Raw genomic sequence first — 14,612 nt, 5'->3', positions numbered from 1 at the left:
ACATACTATAGCCATCCTAACCATATGGGAGTCAAAGCAACCTTCACCAACCCCTAAAAGGTAACTGTCGGACCCAAATCTCTAGCTTTCTTCCTGGATTGCGGAGGCCTGAGCCATTTTTGATTAAAAATTCTACACTCATAGGATGAGAGTATCTGTTGAAAATTTCAGCCTGAAAGCAACAAAAAAGGCCTTTTGGAACAGCAACACTTGGAAAAAAATGTAGTTCCAAGTTCTCAGTATTGTATAATAGATATCCAGACTTTGCATCCAGTTTGCCAAGCACTCAGGTGATGGGAGGGGCCTGGCAACACCCAGGATTCCAGCTCACATACTTCATGATGCTGAAGATCCTCTTGTAGTTGGAGAACATTCCTCACAGCAGGAGCAACGTACATCTTCCTTTTACACAGGAAATCCTTCTCCTCTGCGCATAGATCATATCCAAAACGTATGTTGAGATCTTGTGGGCAGGAACAATGACTAGGAGAACATATGTGCATATATTTTACATACTAATATTCGTAGTTCATTTCAGGAATTGCAACAGAGATGAGTACTATATACACATACTCTGATATATGCAGGTTGATGTAATATGGAAGGGAAAGAAGGGGAGAATAGCACTACTGTATAATATTTTCATTTTTCTAAAAATAGCTAAAGTTATACATAGTTGCAGTTTATAGAAATGAAAACTTCTTCTTTATCTTCTTCTTTATCGAGTCTCCTGAGGCTGGACTCGATGATCTCCCGAGGTCCCTTCCAGCCCTGATGTCTATGAAATCTATGAAATCTTTGAGGTTAAACCTAAGGAACCTAATTGTCAAAGAAGCATCCTGAATTAAAACTGTAAAATGAATGGGATGTCTAATTTCTACTTAAAATGTGTGAGAGAGAAACAGAACCACTTGGACATTTTTCAATCAAGTTCATTATTTGGGGGAGGGGTGTATACACACACACTGACTTCCATCACCATTCAAAGGTTTTGAAAAATATTTCAATGTTGATAAAAATGTCTACAAAAATATTCAAAAATAAAAATTGTTCATTTGGCAATATTTTTATCTCAGGAAATATCAGATCTTAACAGTTTATTTTAGTTTTTCATTTTTATCTTATTTCAGGATGTACCATGAGTAGTTTCAAAGTGGCAAACTTTCATTACAACACAAACAGGAAACATGAATATGAAGATACAAGACAAGGTATTTCAGTCAGTACTAAGTAACAGCTCTCTTTAAGGATTTTTTAAAAAATTGGATTAAAAAAAATATTTAACTAGTATTCTTTTTCATATTATAAGCAGTTAATAGGATTAAGACTGTTAGTAGTGATTTGCCATAAAGGAAAGTCAAATAAGAAATAAATATAAAAACATAAACATTAAAAATAAAAACATTAAAATTAAAATTAGCAAAAAAGTGCGATAAAATAAAGAATAATATTTAAAGTCTAAAATTATTTTTATATTTTCTAAACATGAACTTTCTGGAACTTTTAAAAACATTTTATTCATTTGGAAATTCACCCCCCCCCCCAATTATATCCTGAATAAAAAATGAAAAATGTTAAATTCTGAAATGTTTTGTGAAATGGGAATTCCTGTTTTGATCTATTCAAGTGTAAATACATTACCTTCTAGTGGCCATATATTACTATACCATTCCACATCCATGTATGTATACAGAAACATTGTCTCTGAAATATATGTGATCATATCGCCCTCTACTGGGTATTACTTATAGAAACTGTAGAGTAAAATCCTAACCCAGTTATCAAGTAGAAATCTGTCACCAACTTCAGTGGTTCCAGGATTCCACCTTAGACTCTCTAACCCTTCTATACAAGCATGGCTGTTTCATTGGTGAATGCTGTGTACTTCTTTCATGTCTACTTTTAGCCACGAATTGTAAAGCAGAATATTCCTCATGGAGGAAGATAACAGGCATGTCAAATCTGCTTTAAAAGTATTTTAAGTACACAAAGAATGCATGGAAAAGGATTTCTTCCCACCCTGATGCAATTCACAAACAGGTAAGTGTATTTTCTTCAAAATTTTGGAGATTAGATCAAAAGACATTTCATACCAAGACATCTGGACCTACCAGTGAGCGTGCCCATCTGATTTTGGCAACAAGCTACTGCCAAATTCTGCACTGAGTTGCAATTTCTGCTCTCTTGCAAGATGAGATTTGAATTTCATTAAACAGTTTTTGAAAGTTCATTTTACTAATTGTGCATATTGATTTTGAGGCTTTCGTTTTTTTGTTATGCCCAAAAAATTAGGGCAGGGAGGGTCCATGAACACAAATCCATTAGCTATTATCTCTGGCATAGCACACAACAGCAGGAGCTGTAACAGTCATTGAGCAGCTATGATACAAGCTTATCTATGACCAGGGATGTATAAGCTTCTTCCAAGAAGCTGAGCATCCTCCACCATGTCCAGTAAATTGGGGTTCCTACAATTAATAATTAATAAGGGTTTCTCCTTTGTTGCAATACTATAGCAAACACTATTATTTGGTAGTGCTACTGTGGCTGGAAGATGAATACACACTGATTGCTGGCCTTAAGAAAATGTGTATAAAAGGTGTTTCATAGATGCAGCACAGGCAATATACATTATATATGTATAATGCTTAACTGTACTGAAATGAGTTGCTAGTTTAAAAAAAAAAGAGAGAGAGAACCATAACTAAGCTACTGCTTCATATCCTAAAGGGATGTTCAACACCTGAAGCTGGTGAAATTTAAGGCTGCTCAAGGGTCATTAATACATATGGTCATATGATGAGTATGTATTTTGTATTTGTTAAAAGCATATTCTGGTTTTCAATCCAAAAAATGTTTGATTTTTTTTTAAACAGGTCCAGAAAGTGAGACAAACAACATTTGGTGAACACTATCAGTAGGATCCAACAAAAATAAAGGGAAAAGTTCTTACCATTCTTCTGCCTTCACATTCAAATCAAATCTTTTTTCCTGAAAGAGAAGAATTTAGCTCTCAATGTGAAATGGTAGTGTTTTTTTAACTTTTTTTCAGCCTTGGAGGGCAAGCTTTATTTGATTGTCAACGTAAGTGAGAAAGCCATAAAACTGAGCCCCAGTGCAATCCAAGAGATGGACAGAGTTTCAAAGCCACCAATTTATTTTTAACAGAATAGTGCCATCCACTGGGCACATCTACATAAGACATTTACTGTGGAACTGCCTAGCTCCACAGTAAAATCTCTGCCTCTATATGTGTGGCCCTATTAGGGCACAGGAAACTAATTAATTCTGGCGTAGGTTAATACTTGTAAATAAAAGTACTATCCTATGGCAGCATTTAGTGAGAAGCAATGCACGTGTACATCCTGACAGGGCTGGCTGGGGCACAAGCATGCTTCAGTGCAAGGGCTGCTTGCTGGTTAGCCCTACACTGGAGCAACCTCATGCCCCAGCTAGCCCCACCGCGGCACACTGAGCCAGGCAGGAGCAGCCTTGGGCTGACAGGTCCCCTACCAGCTGAGGCTGCTTAGACCCAGTTCAACATGCTGCAGTCCCAGGCACATGTGTAATTTCGTCACATGAAATTTCATGCACCCAACAATTCCCAAGCCTTCATGTGCACCAGCAAGTGCTCTCCACCACCCAGTTACCCAAACCATCAAATGCAATTCAGGGTTAAATCTTTGAGTTCCCAAATGCAGTCTCCTAATTGTAAGGCTGTGGTTAAGAACAGTCAAAAATCTATTGTATATTAGGCAGTGCACAAATGATGTATACAAAGTAGCATACCAGGTCTCAGCATAAAGCTGCTGTGAAGGGTTGAGGGTAGTAATGTAACCAAGGAAGGGGGGTAACTGGGGCACCAGCCCAGGGCATTGATTTAGGGAGAGGGGATGCAAAAATAGCAGTGGCTGCACTCATCGACTTTCTCTGGTTTGTCAGATTGGCTTCAGCAAAACTGCAGACATAAATTTTACCCTGAACTGCCACCACTAACAGCCCAGCTGCAGCTGTTACTCCATGCACTGCCACCACCCAGGGCAGAGAACTCTCTGATTCTGGAAGGGAATACCTGCAAATTAGTCTGAACAGTCTGATATATCAATACTGAAGATTATTCCTGTGGTTCAGGAGTATGAAACGAGGCTAAATGGTATTTACATGTACATTACCTATAGATTACAGGGATACACTAATGCACAAATTTGTGAGTGCAAGTGTGTCCCTCAGCATTCATTTTAACTCAATGATCTTTGTCTCTCCTGTTTAAACATTTGATTGTGGCAGTAATAATCATGACACTTCAATCGGCATGCAGCTATTTTATTTAGTGCAAGGCCCCATGCAAATGTTTGACTTATATGCATTATTCCAAGAGAGGCAGCTGTACAAGGATAGCACAGAAATTATAAAACACACAAAGAAACGCCTCTTTGCCACAGATTAGGATCTGAACCACAAGGACAATGCTTGCATCTCAATCTCTGCAGTCAGACTGGGCAGCTGGCTGAACAGCTGAAGAGCTGTTTTAAGCAGCGGGGTTGGAGAAGGGAAGAGAATGAAGCTGGGAAATTAAGGTGCATAGGGGCTGGGAAACGTGTCTCCTTCCTCTCCCAAATATAGTTCTGTCTCTTCTTTTTAAAGGGCAGTTAAAGAAACATCAGCACAGTACCAGACTTTTAATAACACTGGTCCACAACAAAGAGCTGAGTACAAAGGAACTTGCCAAATTCCTTGGCCCCATCAAGTTGTCCGTGCCCAGGAGCTGGGTATGCAAAAGGCTTAGGAAATTTGGTGGAGTGGTGGGGAAAGGAAATGAAAGAGATGGAACAAGGGAAGTGTCACATTTCTGTCACACCTCACCCAGTTCTGTATCCTCTATTAGCAGCTGCAGGGAGACCCGGACAACTGTCAACATGGCCTTAGCAAGACTTATGCTACTGTCAAGAGAGGAGCCAGAGAAGCAGTGGTCATTTTTGCGGTCTCAGGGAGATTTTCATTTGGGTGGGAAAGATCTAGCTCATTATTCCTACAGTGGCAATAGTTCTTAATAGGGCTGCCAATTAAATTGCAGTTACAGGGTGTGATTAACACGTTAATTGATTCTTGCATTAGTCTTTTGAATGCATCAATCACCCACATGGCTTTGGAGCCCGCGCCTGGGCTCCGCTCTGCCGCCATCACCGCTACCTTTGAGCCACCTGGCAAGGCAGTAGTGGCAGTGCAGAGGAGTCACAGGGCAGCCCAAGCATGAGCTCTGGGCAGCTGCAGTGGCAGTGGGGGAGGGTGCATGCACAGACACACACACATGAGCAGCTGCAGCATGCTCATAGCCAGGAATGCAGCCTAGCAGCATATAAAGCAGCACCTTGGAGGTAAGTCTGTGGGAGGGGAAAGGAGTGTGAAGGAGAGAGCAGACTGAGGCCCCCATGGCAAGGGAGGGAGTGGGGCAGGGGCAGGTCATGGGATGGAGCCACGGTGGCATGGCTCCCTGCCACTGCGTGCACCCCCAGGGGAGGCATGGGGGTCACACACCACCTGGATTTGTGTACAGGACGGAGGTGGCCTGCCTGCTGCAAGCTGGGGCTCTGCACCCTGCTGCCTTTGCCCTGGAAGCTTCATGACCTCATGTTGTGCCTCCCATGCCGCCAACGTGTAGCTCCTGGGGCAAAGGCAGCAGGGTGCAGAACCGCAGCCCACAGCAAGCAGCCCACCACTGCCTCATGCACAAATCTGGGGGACATGTGCCCCTCATGCCTCCCCTGCAGGTGCGTGCAGCAGTGGGGAGCTATGTCCCCCTGGGGACCCTGGTGAGCCTCCTGCAGCTCCGCTCCACAACCTGCCCTGGCCCTGCGGCTCTGTTCACCCAAGCCCCTTCCCCTGCCCCACTCCTTCCCTCATTGTGGGGGGCCTCGATCTCCACTGCCACCCCTTCTCTCCCCCTTGCCCCTTCCCTGGCACACACGTACCTGCTGGGCACTGTGTCTGTGTGTGTCTGTCACTCCCAAGCCACAGCCCCCAGACCTTGCTGCTGCCCCTCACTCCTGACCCACAGTACCCTGCATCCTGCCAGGGTGTGCAGGGATGCCTCCACACACACCCACAGCCCCCTACACCTTCACAAATTCCCCCCCCCCATACACACCCCACCCAAACAAATTACCTGCGTAATTTTGCATTATTTTGAGTTTTTCTGCACATCATTTTAAGTTTTTAGCTGTAATTGCACAACTAATCACAATCAAGTGTTTAATAGTTTGGCAGCCCTAGTTTTTAAATGATTCAAAGTTAATCCTAAAGGCTCCCAAATCACACTCACCTCTGCTATTGTTACTTTCTCCCCAAAGGGAAGAGAATTAAGCATCACTGCTGGATGGCCTGTGTCTACAGTGTAGCTACAGGTTTTCTGGAAAAAAAATAATTAAAAAACAGTTTTTAATACTGAAATAAAAAGATTATCCTGTTCCTTCATAGAGTCAGGTTGGGGGTATCTGTATATCACTATTAAGGTGAGTTTTAACATACAGCATTGTAATGTTGTTTCTTCTTTGGTATCATAACATCCAGCGCTGGGTCTGCATACTTTGTATAGTGGAACACGGTAGGACACGAAGGACAAACTATGGCCTCAGGACCCAAAATAACATCCTGGGTTTCTTCATAGGAACCTTTTACTGTAAGAGAGATGTCTTTTCCTAAAAGGAATGAGACAAAACATGCAGACAATGTTAGATTTATCTGACTGGAAATGTAAGATACTATAAACAAGTCTGAAATTTTTTTTAAGAGTTCTCCATATTGAGCTCTAAGAAGCTACTTAAGAAGATAAGAAAAATGATATCCCCTGCACAAAAAGCCTGCTACTCAACACAAGGACATGAAAGCTTACTTACGTAGGTATGACAGTGCTAATGTTCACTGAATACAACCACCATAAGTTTTCACAGTAAAAATTGATTTGGGTTCACGTCTGTAGTTCACTTATCAGCATGTGAACTGTAAGTCTGGTCTATATAAAAATATTCAACTTTTGCATGCAGTAATAAGCGCTTTTATCATTTCCTCACTTTTCCACACCACAGCAAATATTACTGGCCTTGCTATAATTTTATGATGAACAAAATATTGTCGTAGCTGTGTTGAAACATACTACATTTTAAAAGGTTTTGTTATTGGAGTCTTGATTTAATATACTTTAACAGAAAATACTGTGAACAAAAATACTGTTATTTTAATGATCTATATAACACCCTTGTCACCATATCAGTTTAAGCAGATGGTAATTAACCATCATTTAATGAAGCAATAAACTGACTTGATTTATGCTGCTTCTTTTCATGCACCTGAACTTCCAAACAGCAAGCTTCCCGGGCCTGGAACAGAGAAGGAAAATAAAAGAACTCATATGAGGGAATGTCACAATTTAAAGTTACCCCCACCCCCAATCCTTATCCATTACTAGCTGAGTGCCTGGGCAATCTGCAGGCAGTATAGATCAGTGTTTCTCAGCCTGTGGGTTGCAACCCATAAGTGGGTCCCAAAAATATTTCAAAGGGTCACGAGCTGCAGCAGGACAGATGGGCAGCGGGAAGGCGCCTGGATCCTTGCAGTCAGGGTAGGGGGTGAGGGAGAGTTGTGTGGCCAAGCTGGCAGCCCTGGGGCAGATGCCTATGCTTGCAGGGGTGGTGCAGCTGGGAGGGGCCATGACCAGGCTACCTGGTGTGGCATGGCAGCCCCAGTGGAGGGAGGGGGATTGCCTCAGGGCTCTCCGCCTCCTCCCTCCAGCCCATGCCAGACCTGGATTTGCTCCACTGCCACCTGCATGAGCCGTAGCTGCCACAGCCACTGTGCTCCAGCCCCAGCAGGATGGGGGCAAATGGGAGCCCCTCCAGCAGGTCTGGGCGTGCAGGGGGCCGTGAGTCAGGAGTGAGGGACACCAGCATGGCTGGGATGGCAGGGAACTGGGGGGTCGGGCACCAGCAGGTGTGAGTCAGGACAGGCCATGGACCTTTGCAAATGGGTCCTGGTCAAAAAAAGGTTGAGAGTCACTGGTATAACTAAAACCCTCAGCCCCTGAAGAACAAATTGCTTGACATAGCTAAGCACTAAGGCATACAGAGCTTTGTATCAAGTGTAGTTGTTCCTTTTTAGTGATAATAACTCAGCTAGATTTATCTTGTACCCCATTATAAGGACTAAGTGTGCCTATAGACGTATGGGGAGGCTGCTCCGACATGCTGTATTTACTCAATTAATCAAGTCTGCTGGAGAATTAATGTGCCCCCAACAGTCTCCACATCTTATGCATCAGCGTTCCCACACTTCAAAATATTTGACGAGCTTTAGTTAAACTACCTCTGTAGCCATTTTGAAGCACAGGTATGCTGATACATGAGACACCACGGCTGCTTTAATTAGAGAGGCTCTTGGAGCCTCTCTAATTAAAGTGGCCCCCCACCATGTGTAAGAGTGCCCTAGATTGAGCTCACTAGCCATAGGGGGTTTTACAGCTGCACCATTTCCTGTTTGTAAATGGGGGAATCACTGCATAGTGTCTGGAATGTGCTGACACAGGATGCTCATAGCTGTTCCATTCTGTGTTTCTGAAGATGCTCTAGGAAATAGTGCATAACAGATGACTGAGAGAAATCTTAACTACTCTCATCCCAATCTATCTCCCAGATAAGAAAGAATACATTGGCCTGCAAACCTTCTGGCAGCTTCACTAGTCCCACCTATGTTAAGAATATTGTTACAGAACAAAACAAACAAAAAGTTACCACAAGTACTCCATTGGTAAAGAGTGTTTCAGGATGACCCAAACTAGGAAACAAAATGAAAAATACATATTTCACAACCACGATAAATCAAATTTTTCCTTTAATGTTTATCTCACTTTCCAATTCTGAAAGTGACAGAAAAACTCTGTCTGTGAGTGGTTTAAGCTTTTTTGCAATGTTCGCTTTGTCTCTGCACAGCTACTAACGCTCCTGCTATTCTTGCTTTGGAGATCTTCTAAGCAGGAACTTAAACCTGTGCCAAAATTGCCAGACCTGAATCAGAAAATTTTCTTGCAGTGCAGTGGCAGTCTCAAACTCACACAGACAGGAATATTAGTTTAACCAAATTCCTCCTCTAAGTATAGCTCATGTTATAAAATACATTTCTACCACCAACATTAAGCTGGTCTGCCAGGGTATACTGGTTGGGGAATGTGATTCTACACATTTGCTATGAATGCAGATAAAATAAATAGAGGGGAAATGACCATGGTAATAGAGCAATTTATTAAATGACATCTTCAGATAATTCAGGTGAAACTAAAGGCATAGTGCATAAAGTACTGAATCAAGACTCAAGACACCTGAGTTCTATTCCTGGCTCTGTCACTGGCCCACTGAGTGACTCTGGCCACCTAACCCATGTCTCTGTGCCTTAAAGGGCTATATAAGATATTATTAGATTTAGCACATCAGAGACAGACCTTATGGTCTTAAACAAGGCTGTAGGAGGCAATTCCAATACTCAAGCATTTGGAATATGAGTAATTTTGAAACATTAACAAAATTGCAATTTAAAAATAAGACACGGGAGATTTTTCTACTGCATAGGACTACCAGCAGGCATCAAAAGGCTGATACAAATAAAACTAATTACTAGGCCATGGACTGAGGTTGTAGAAATTCTAGTCAATGCCAGGAAAAATTCTTTACATTAATAGTGTTTAAACAATAGAAGAAGCTGATATAGAGACATGGTATATATTATTTTGATAGAGAATATACTAGAGGTTGGAATCCGAGTTTTCTGGCAATTTTCCACACAGCAGTCATATGAATAGGTCTGTCATTGAAGGGTTTTAGCCCTATCTATTTCTGCATCTTCTATTTAAATTGCGTTTCACTTACATGGTCTGCAAAAGGAATTCCACCTCTAGCTCCTCCTGCCTCTGAGGACAAAACAGAAAAACAAATGAAGTCACTACATCACATTCTCTGCTTTCAGGTACAGTCACTGTATCAATCTGATCTTCCACTTTGTGGTATAGGGGCAATTAGGCAAGATACAACGGCCTTTGGGATACAGAAGGGCAGCCTAGAGGCTCTCATAGACCCACCTGGCCTTAAAGTTTACAGAAAGCTTAAAGAAACCTGCACTTTTGTAATTTACCATTCATACAGTCAATCTGCAGTTTACTTCATCTACTAACATCTTACATTCTTGATACTATTCTGCTACCCAGTAGCTGTTTTTGCCATTAGCTTGGGGTTTACATTTACTTTTAGCCTATAATTTCAACCTCTCCAGGAATATTAAACAAAAGCTGGTGATATTGATGTATTAAGTTCTTATCTGTCTAGTCCACCGTTCTTTGTGTGTGTTCCAATAGCAACAAGATACCAGCAAAGCTGTTTAGAAATAACACAACAGATAGATGACTTGATGCTAAGCCTTCCTCCTGTACGCCACCCCATTTCAACTATATATTACACTGTAATATAATTATTTTGAAAAATGTGTGAATAAGAAGGCCCAATCTAAATATAGTTACTAAAATGAAAGATTTCCATTCTGTATTTACATTTTAAATGGGAATCTGTATATTTAGAGGGCGATGTAAATACCCATATGGGATTTACAAATCTCATTTGGGTACCATTGTTTGAAAATTGGGTCAACTGTGTGCAAATCTCAGCTTTTATTATATTGGTATCTCTGCCAAGATGTTAGTGTCACATAGTTGCTAGGGTAATGGCAAATTAAGACAGGAGACCTCTGAATGGAGCTCCTGGAGGTAACAGTCTCCAGTAAGTTCATTCTTGTTAATAGAATCTGAACAAGGAGTCTTTGGTGAATGAATCAACTTTTACCAACCCAACCTCCAGTGGCAAGCATGCTGAGGCCAAACTGATCAGTATAGTGGAGGAACCCATAATGAAGAGACCCGAGATAAATTAGAGTAAAACAAGCAAATTAAAGGCAGAGGGAAGAAAGTAGATGTACATTACAAGCTGTAGTTTAGACAGAAAGGCCAGACTTTCTCTTCCAGGCCTGCCTGTTTCTTCACAACTCACCTTTGGATCAGACTTAAAGCACATGAGAGTTCGTTCTCCAAGTGGAAGTTTAGCTATGTCAAAACGCACAGTGAAGAGATGATCATCCCGAGTAACACGGTCTTCATCATAGACACCCAGCTCCAGCACATTCTAGAAGAGAGGTGAAAGATTTGATGCTAAGATTAGTTTGATGCTAAAGTATTAACATAGGCTTGTATACGAGTCATAACATTTCCAGTCAGGAAATCCTTGGGTTTTTAACCTTATCTTTAGATTTGTCAAGCTTTCAAACATTTTTTTTTGAATAACTGCAATGACCTGAAAATTAGCGCTCAATATAGTAATAAATCAATACTTTTATAAGCATTCAAAACCACCAATATATGAAAGCTCTCTGTAGATTTTTTTTTTTCTGACAGAGTATTTTCTGGATAAAAGAACAATTCACTTACTGTTGGCAGAAAAGTGGTTAAAGGAAAAGTGTAAAATTATGTGATATTAGTGGTTGTTCTGTAATGTCTTTTTTTTGGTTCCAATACAACCAGCTCTCCCCACATACTCAGCTTGATATTTGATCAACTGTAATCAGCACAATAAACCAATTCAGACTTCATGTTTTGGCTGAATAGAGAGCTTCCTATTGTGAGGCTGAATCACTCAGATGAAAGGTCAAGCTATGAAGAATAGGGGTGTGCGAAACAGGCCATATTCAATTTGGATTCGGATGTGGCCTGAATCGGGGACAGTGATTCAGTTCGTTGACTTGGGTCACTGTCCCTGATTTGATCTGGCTGAATCTGAATCAAAGATTTGATGCTGATTCAGAGAATCAGTGATTCAGCCATAGACACAGCTTTAAATCTTTTCTACATACCTCGAGGTACCAGGTGCACCACTCGTGAACACTGCGATGGTGGGGTGGATGAAGTATCCCACAGGAGCACCCATGGGGTGGGGGTGGGGGCATGCTTGGCGTCGAACCTGGAATTGGACTGAAAGTACCCCAGAAGTGGACTGGAAATGCTTTGGTCCACTTCCGGGTCTGCTGCCAAGTGTGCTGGGGAGCGCCCCCCCTCTTGCTCCTGTGGGATTCTCCATCCACCCCAGCATGACAGCATTCACAAGCCACCTGGTACCTTGAGGTATGTAGAAAAAGCATTTAAAGCTGTGTCTATGTCCAAATTGCAGAATCAATTTGGAGTGTTTGGATTTGATTTGAAGAGATTAAAGGGTTTCCTGATTAGATTCAGATTTGGCTACCAAATATGGCCCTAATGAGGAATCTTAATATTTTAAATGCTTTCAAAAAAAATATGCCAGGTACTCAGCAAAGGCAGATCCAGGGGAGTGGAGCAGTGTAGTTGCATCCTTCTTCTTTTGCTGTGCTGTACATGGGCAGTGAGCTCAAAGGTCACCATCTATCTGGTCAGCATGGGCTCCTGCCAGACCTCCACAGGTACAGTGAGCTCTTATGAGCGTACCAGCTCATTGGATCAAGCTCTGGCCAGAGCCCTGCTTTTCACAGCTCAACAGCCCAGGGGGATCAGTGCTGCTGGTGTTCACCCTTTCCCTCCCACAGCTAAATTCAGCATCAGAGGTAAGAGGAGAAAAGTGATGTCAGTGCTCACTGCCTGTGCTCTGGAGCTGCAAAAAAGTGGTGGCTCCAGCCAGAGCTCACACCAATTAGCTGATGAGCTCAAAGTTCATGCATGGCACAGCCAAAAGTGGGTGCAGCCATATCCTTCCCCCGCCCCACTCATGGATCCACTGCTGGCAACCAGTAGATAACATTTTTATGAATTTTTTTTTTTCCAGAAAACGAAGTTTCTGCAAAATGGAAACCGTTGGCAGTAAAACAATTGACTTTGGCCTATTTTTCCCTTAAGAGAATCTAAATATGGTACTAGATTATATTTACCTTTCATATACCTAGATGGCCTATATACAGTTAGGTACCAGCAAAGTTTGGCATTTATGCACAGTTTGGGACTGTTTTTTATCCTATTGGTATATTTGCCAGAAACGTGATAGACAACCTCCTGCCTTTTAGCCCAGGTGCCATGAGTCATGTTGTTGCCAGATTAAAATTTCAGGGTTTACCTGGTCTTACCCGTGTCTCTGGGCAATTTTATTTCCTTTGGGCAAGTGTGCAGCTGGAGTACAACCCTACCAAGCCTGCTCAGTAGGTTAATGCAAGTGACGCTAAATTGCTCAGTCTTTAAGCACAAAAAACTGTAGTTACATGACTATGTACATGCCCCTAAGTGCATAAATGGTACAGGGCCCATTAGTTGGGCCCCAACCTAAAATTGTTTTGTTTCACTTTGTCTGGACCTGAATGATAATGTTTCCTTTCAGGTAATCTCAGTTATCTGTGCTTGCCTCCATGGCCGCAGCGCCTCATGTGACTTGTAGCTGAGCACTTCAGACCTTTTTTTCCCTCCATGGCCCTGGCTCTTGGGCTAGACAGCTACTTCCACGATGTCTTGTGGTCACCCAGGTTGGGCTGGTACAGTGTATCGTGGGACCATTATCCAATTGAGGATAATGGTCTATAGATGGAATGGAAACATAAGGTACCTGAGCTAGAACAAATTAAAATAAAATATTTCAATTTGAGAATGTTCCATTTGGACCTTTCTGAACCAACATTTCTTAGAATTCTCCATCTGTAAAAAAAAAAAAAATTCAAAAGTTTTGAACTAGTGTCATGATTTGGGATGAAAACAAACTTCAAGACATTGAAGTTACTTGACGGGCTGCTAAAAGATGTTAAAACAAACAAAAAAACCAAACCACCTTACCAGAAGAAGCAGGTGTTGGCTCAACCCAGCTCTACAGCATCTGTATAAATTAGGTGCTTCAGCAGGGCTTTTTGGCACTTTTATCTAAAGCTTATTCAAACAGTTATTCAATAAAAGTGCCAACAAAGCCCCACTAAAGTGCCCGATCTATACAGATGTTGGATGAGCTGGGTCCAGCTAATGCAGTGTCTTTTCTGGGCATGTGCTGGGTTTGGCACAGGAGTGCTCGGAGTTTAAAGTAAAGCACCATTTTTGAATGTCTGAAAGCAGCTGTAGATTCCAATAAATTCAGAAAAATAACTGCTTCTTTATTTGAAAAAATAATGGTTCTAACGTTCCAAACAAGCAGTACTCTAAAGAAGAGAAAGTCCAAAGAAGTGTCATTTGTGGTATTTTAATCATCTGGGCTATTAAATAATAAGCTGCAGAAGACTTAAAATTTCTACTTTCCATATAGCTAAAGATTTCCAGACTGCTGGAAGTAGGCAGCTCTTAGTTTCATACCTTGATCTGACTCTGGATCCTATAATAGAAAATTTCATTCCAAACTGGGTTTTTGCAGTTATTGATGGTCTTGGTCCTGGCTTTTTCACCTGAAGCAGTTGGCAACCATAGGGTCACATAGCAATCAGGCTGGCTTACTGTATGAGAAGAGATGCAATGCAGCAGTTAAAGTAGGAATGCACCCTGTGCTAAATGGCAAAGGAAAAATGAATGCATCATGCTACAATGAACCTTTTTTTTTTTTTTT

General features: G+C 41.7%; 1 protein-coding gene across 1 annotated transcript in view; it reads right to left on the bottom strand.

The window, feature by feature from the left end:
* Positions 1-14,612, bottom strand: part of LOC109321619 (cytosolic phospholipase A2 epsilon-like) — a 53,819-nt gene that overhangs the window by 14,184 nt on the left and 25,023 nt on the right. The window contains exons 4-12 of the mRNA XM_019552352.1: positions 14,366-14,502; positions 11,076-11,207; positions 9,909-9,949; positions 8,781-8,823; positions 7,316-7,373; positions 6,526-6,695; positions 6,320-6,406; positions 2,954-2,991; positions 336-483 (exon numbers count right to left, since the gene is read on the bottom strand). Of these exons, the coding sequence (XP_019407897.1) occupies positions 336-483; positions 2,954-2,991; positions 6,320-6,406; positions 6,526-6,695; positions 7,316-7,373; positions 8,781-8,823; positions 9,909-9,949; positions 11,076-11,207; positions 14,366-14,502 (854 nt within the window). The remainder of the gene's footprint in view (positions 1-335; positions 484-2,953; positions 2,992-6,319; positions 6,407-6,525; positions 6,696-7,315; positions 7,374-8,780; positions 8,824-9,908; positions 9,950-11,075; positions 11,208-14,365; positions 14,503-14,612) is intronic.

The sequence above is a fragment of the Crocodylus porosus genome, unplaced genomic scaffold (assembly GCF_001723895.1).
Source record: "Crocodylus porosus isolate Cpor-Errol unplaced genomic scaffold, CroPor_comp1, whole genome shotgun sequence".
In the NCBI taxonomy this organism is placed as follows: Eukaryota; Metazoa; Chordata; order Crocodylia; family Crocodylidae; genus Crocodylus; species Crocodylus porosus.
This window is presented reverse-complemented; position numbering and strand designations above follow the sequence as displayed.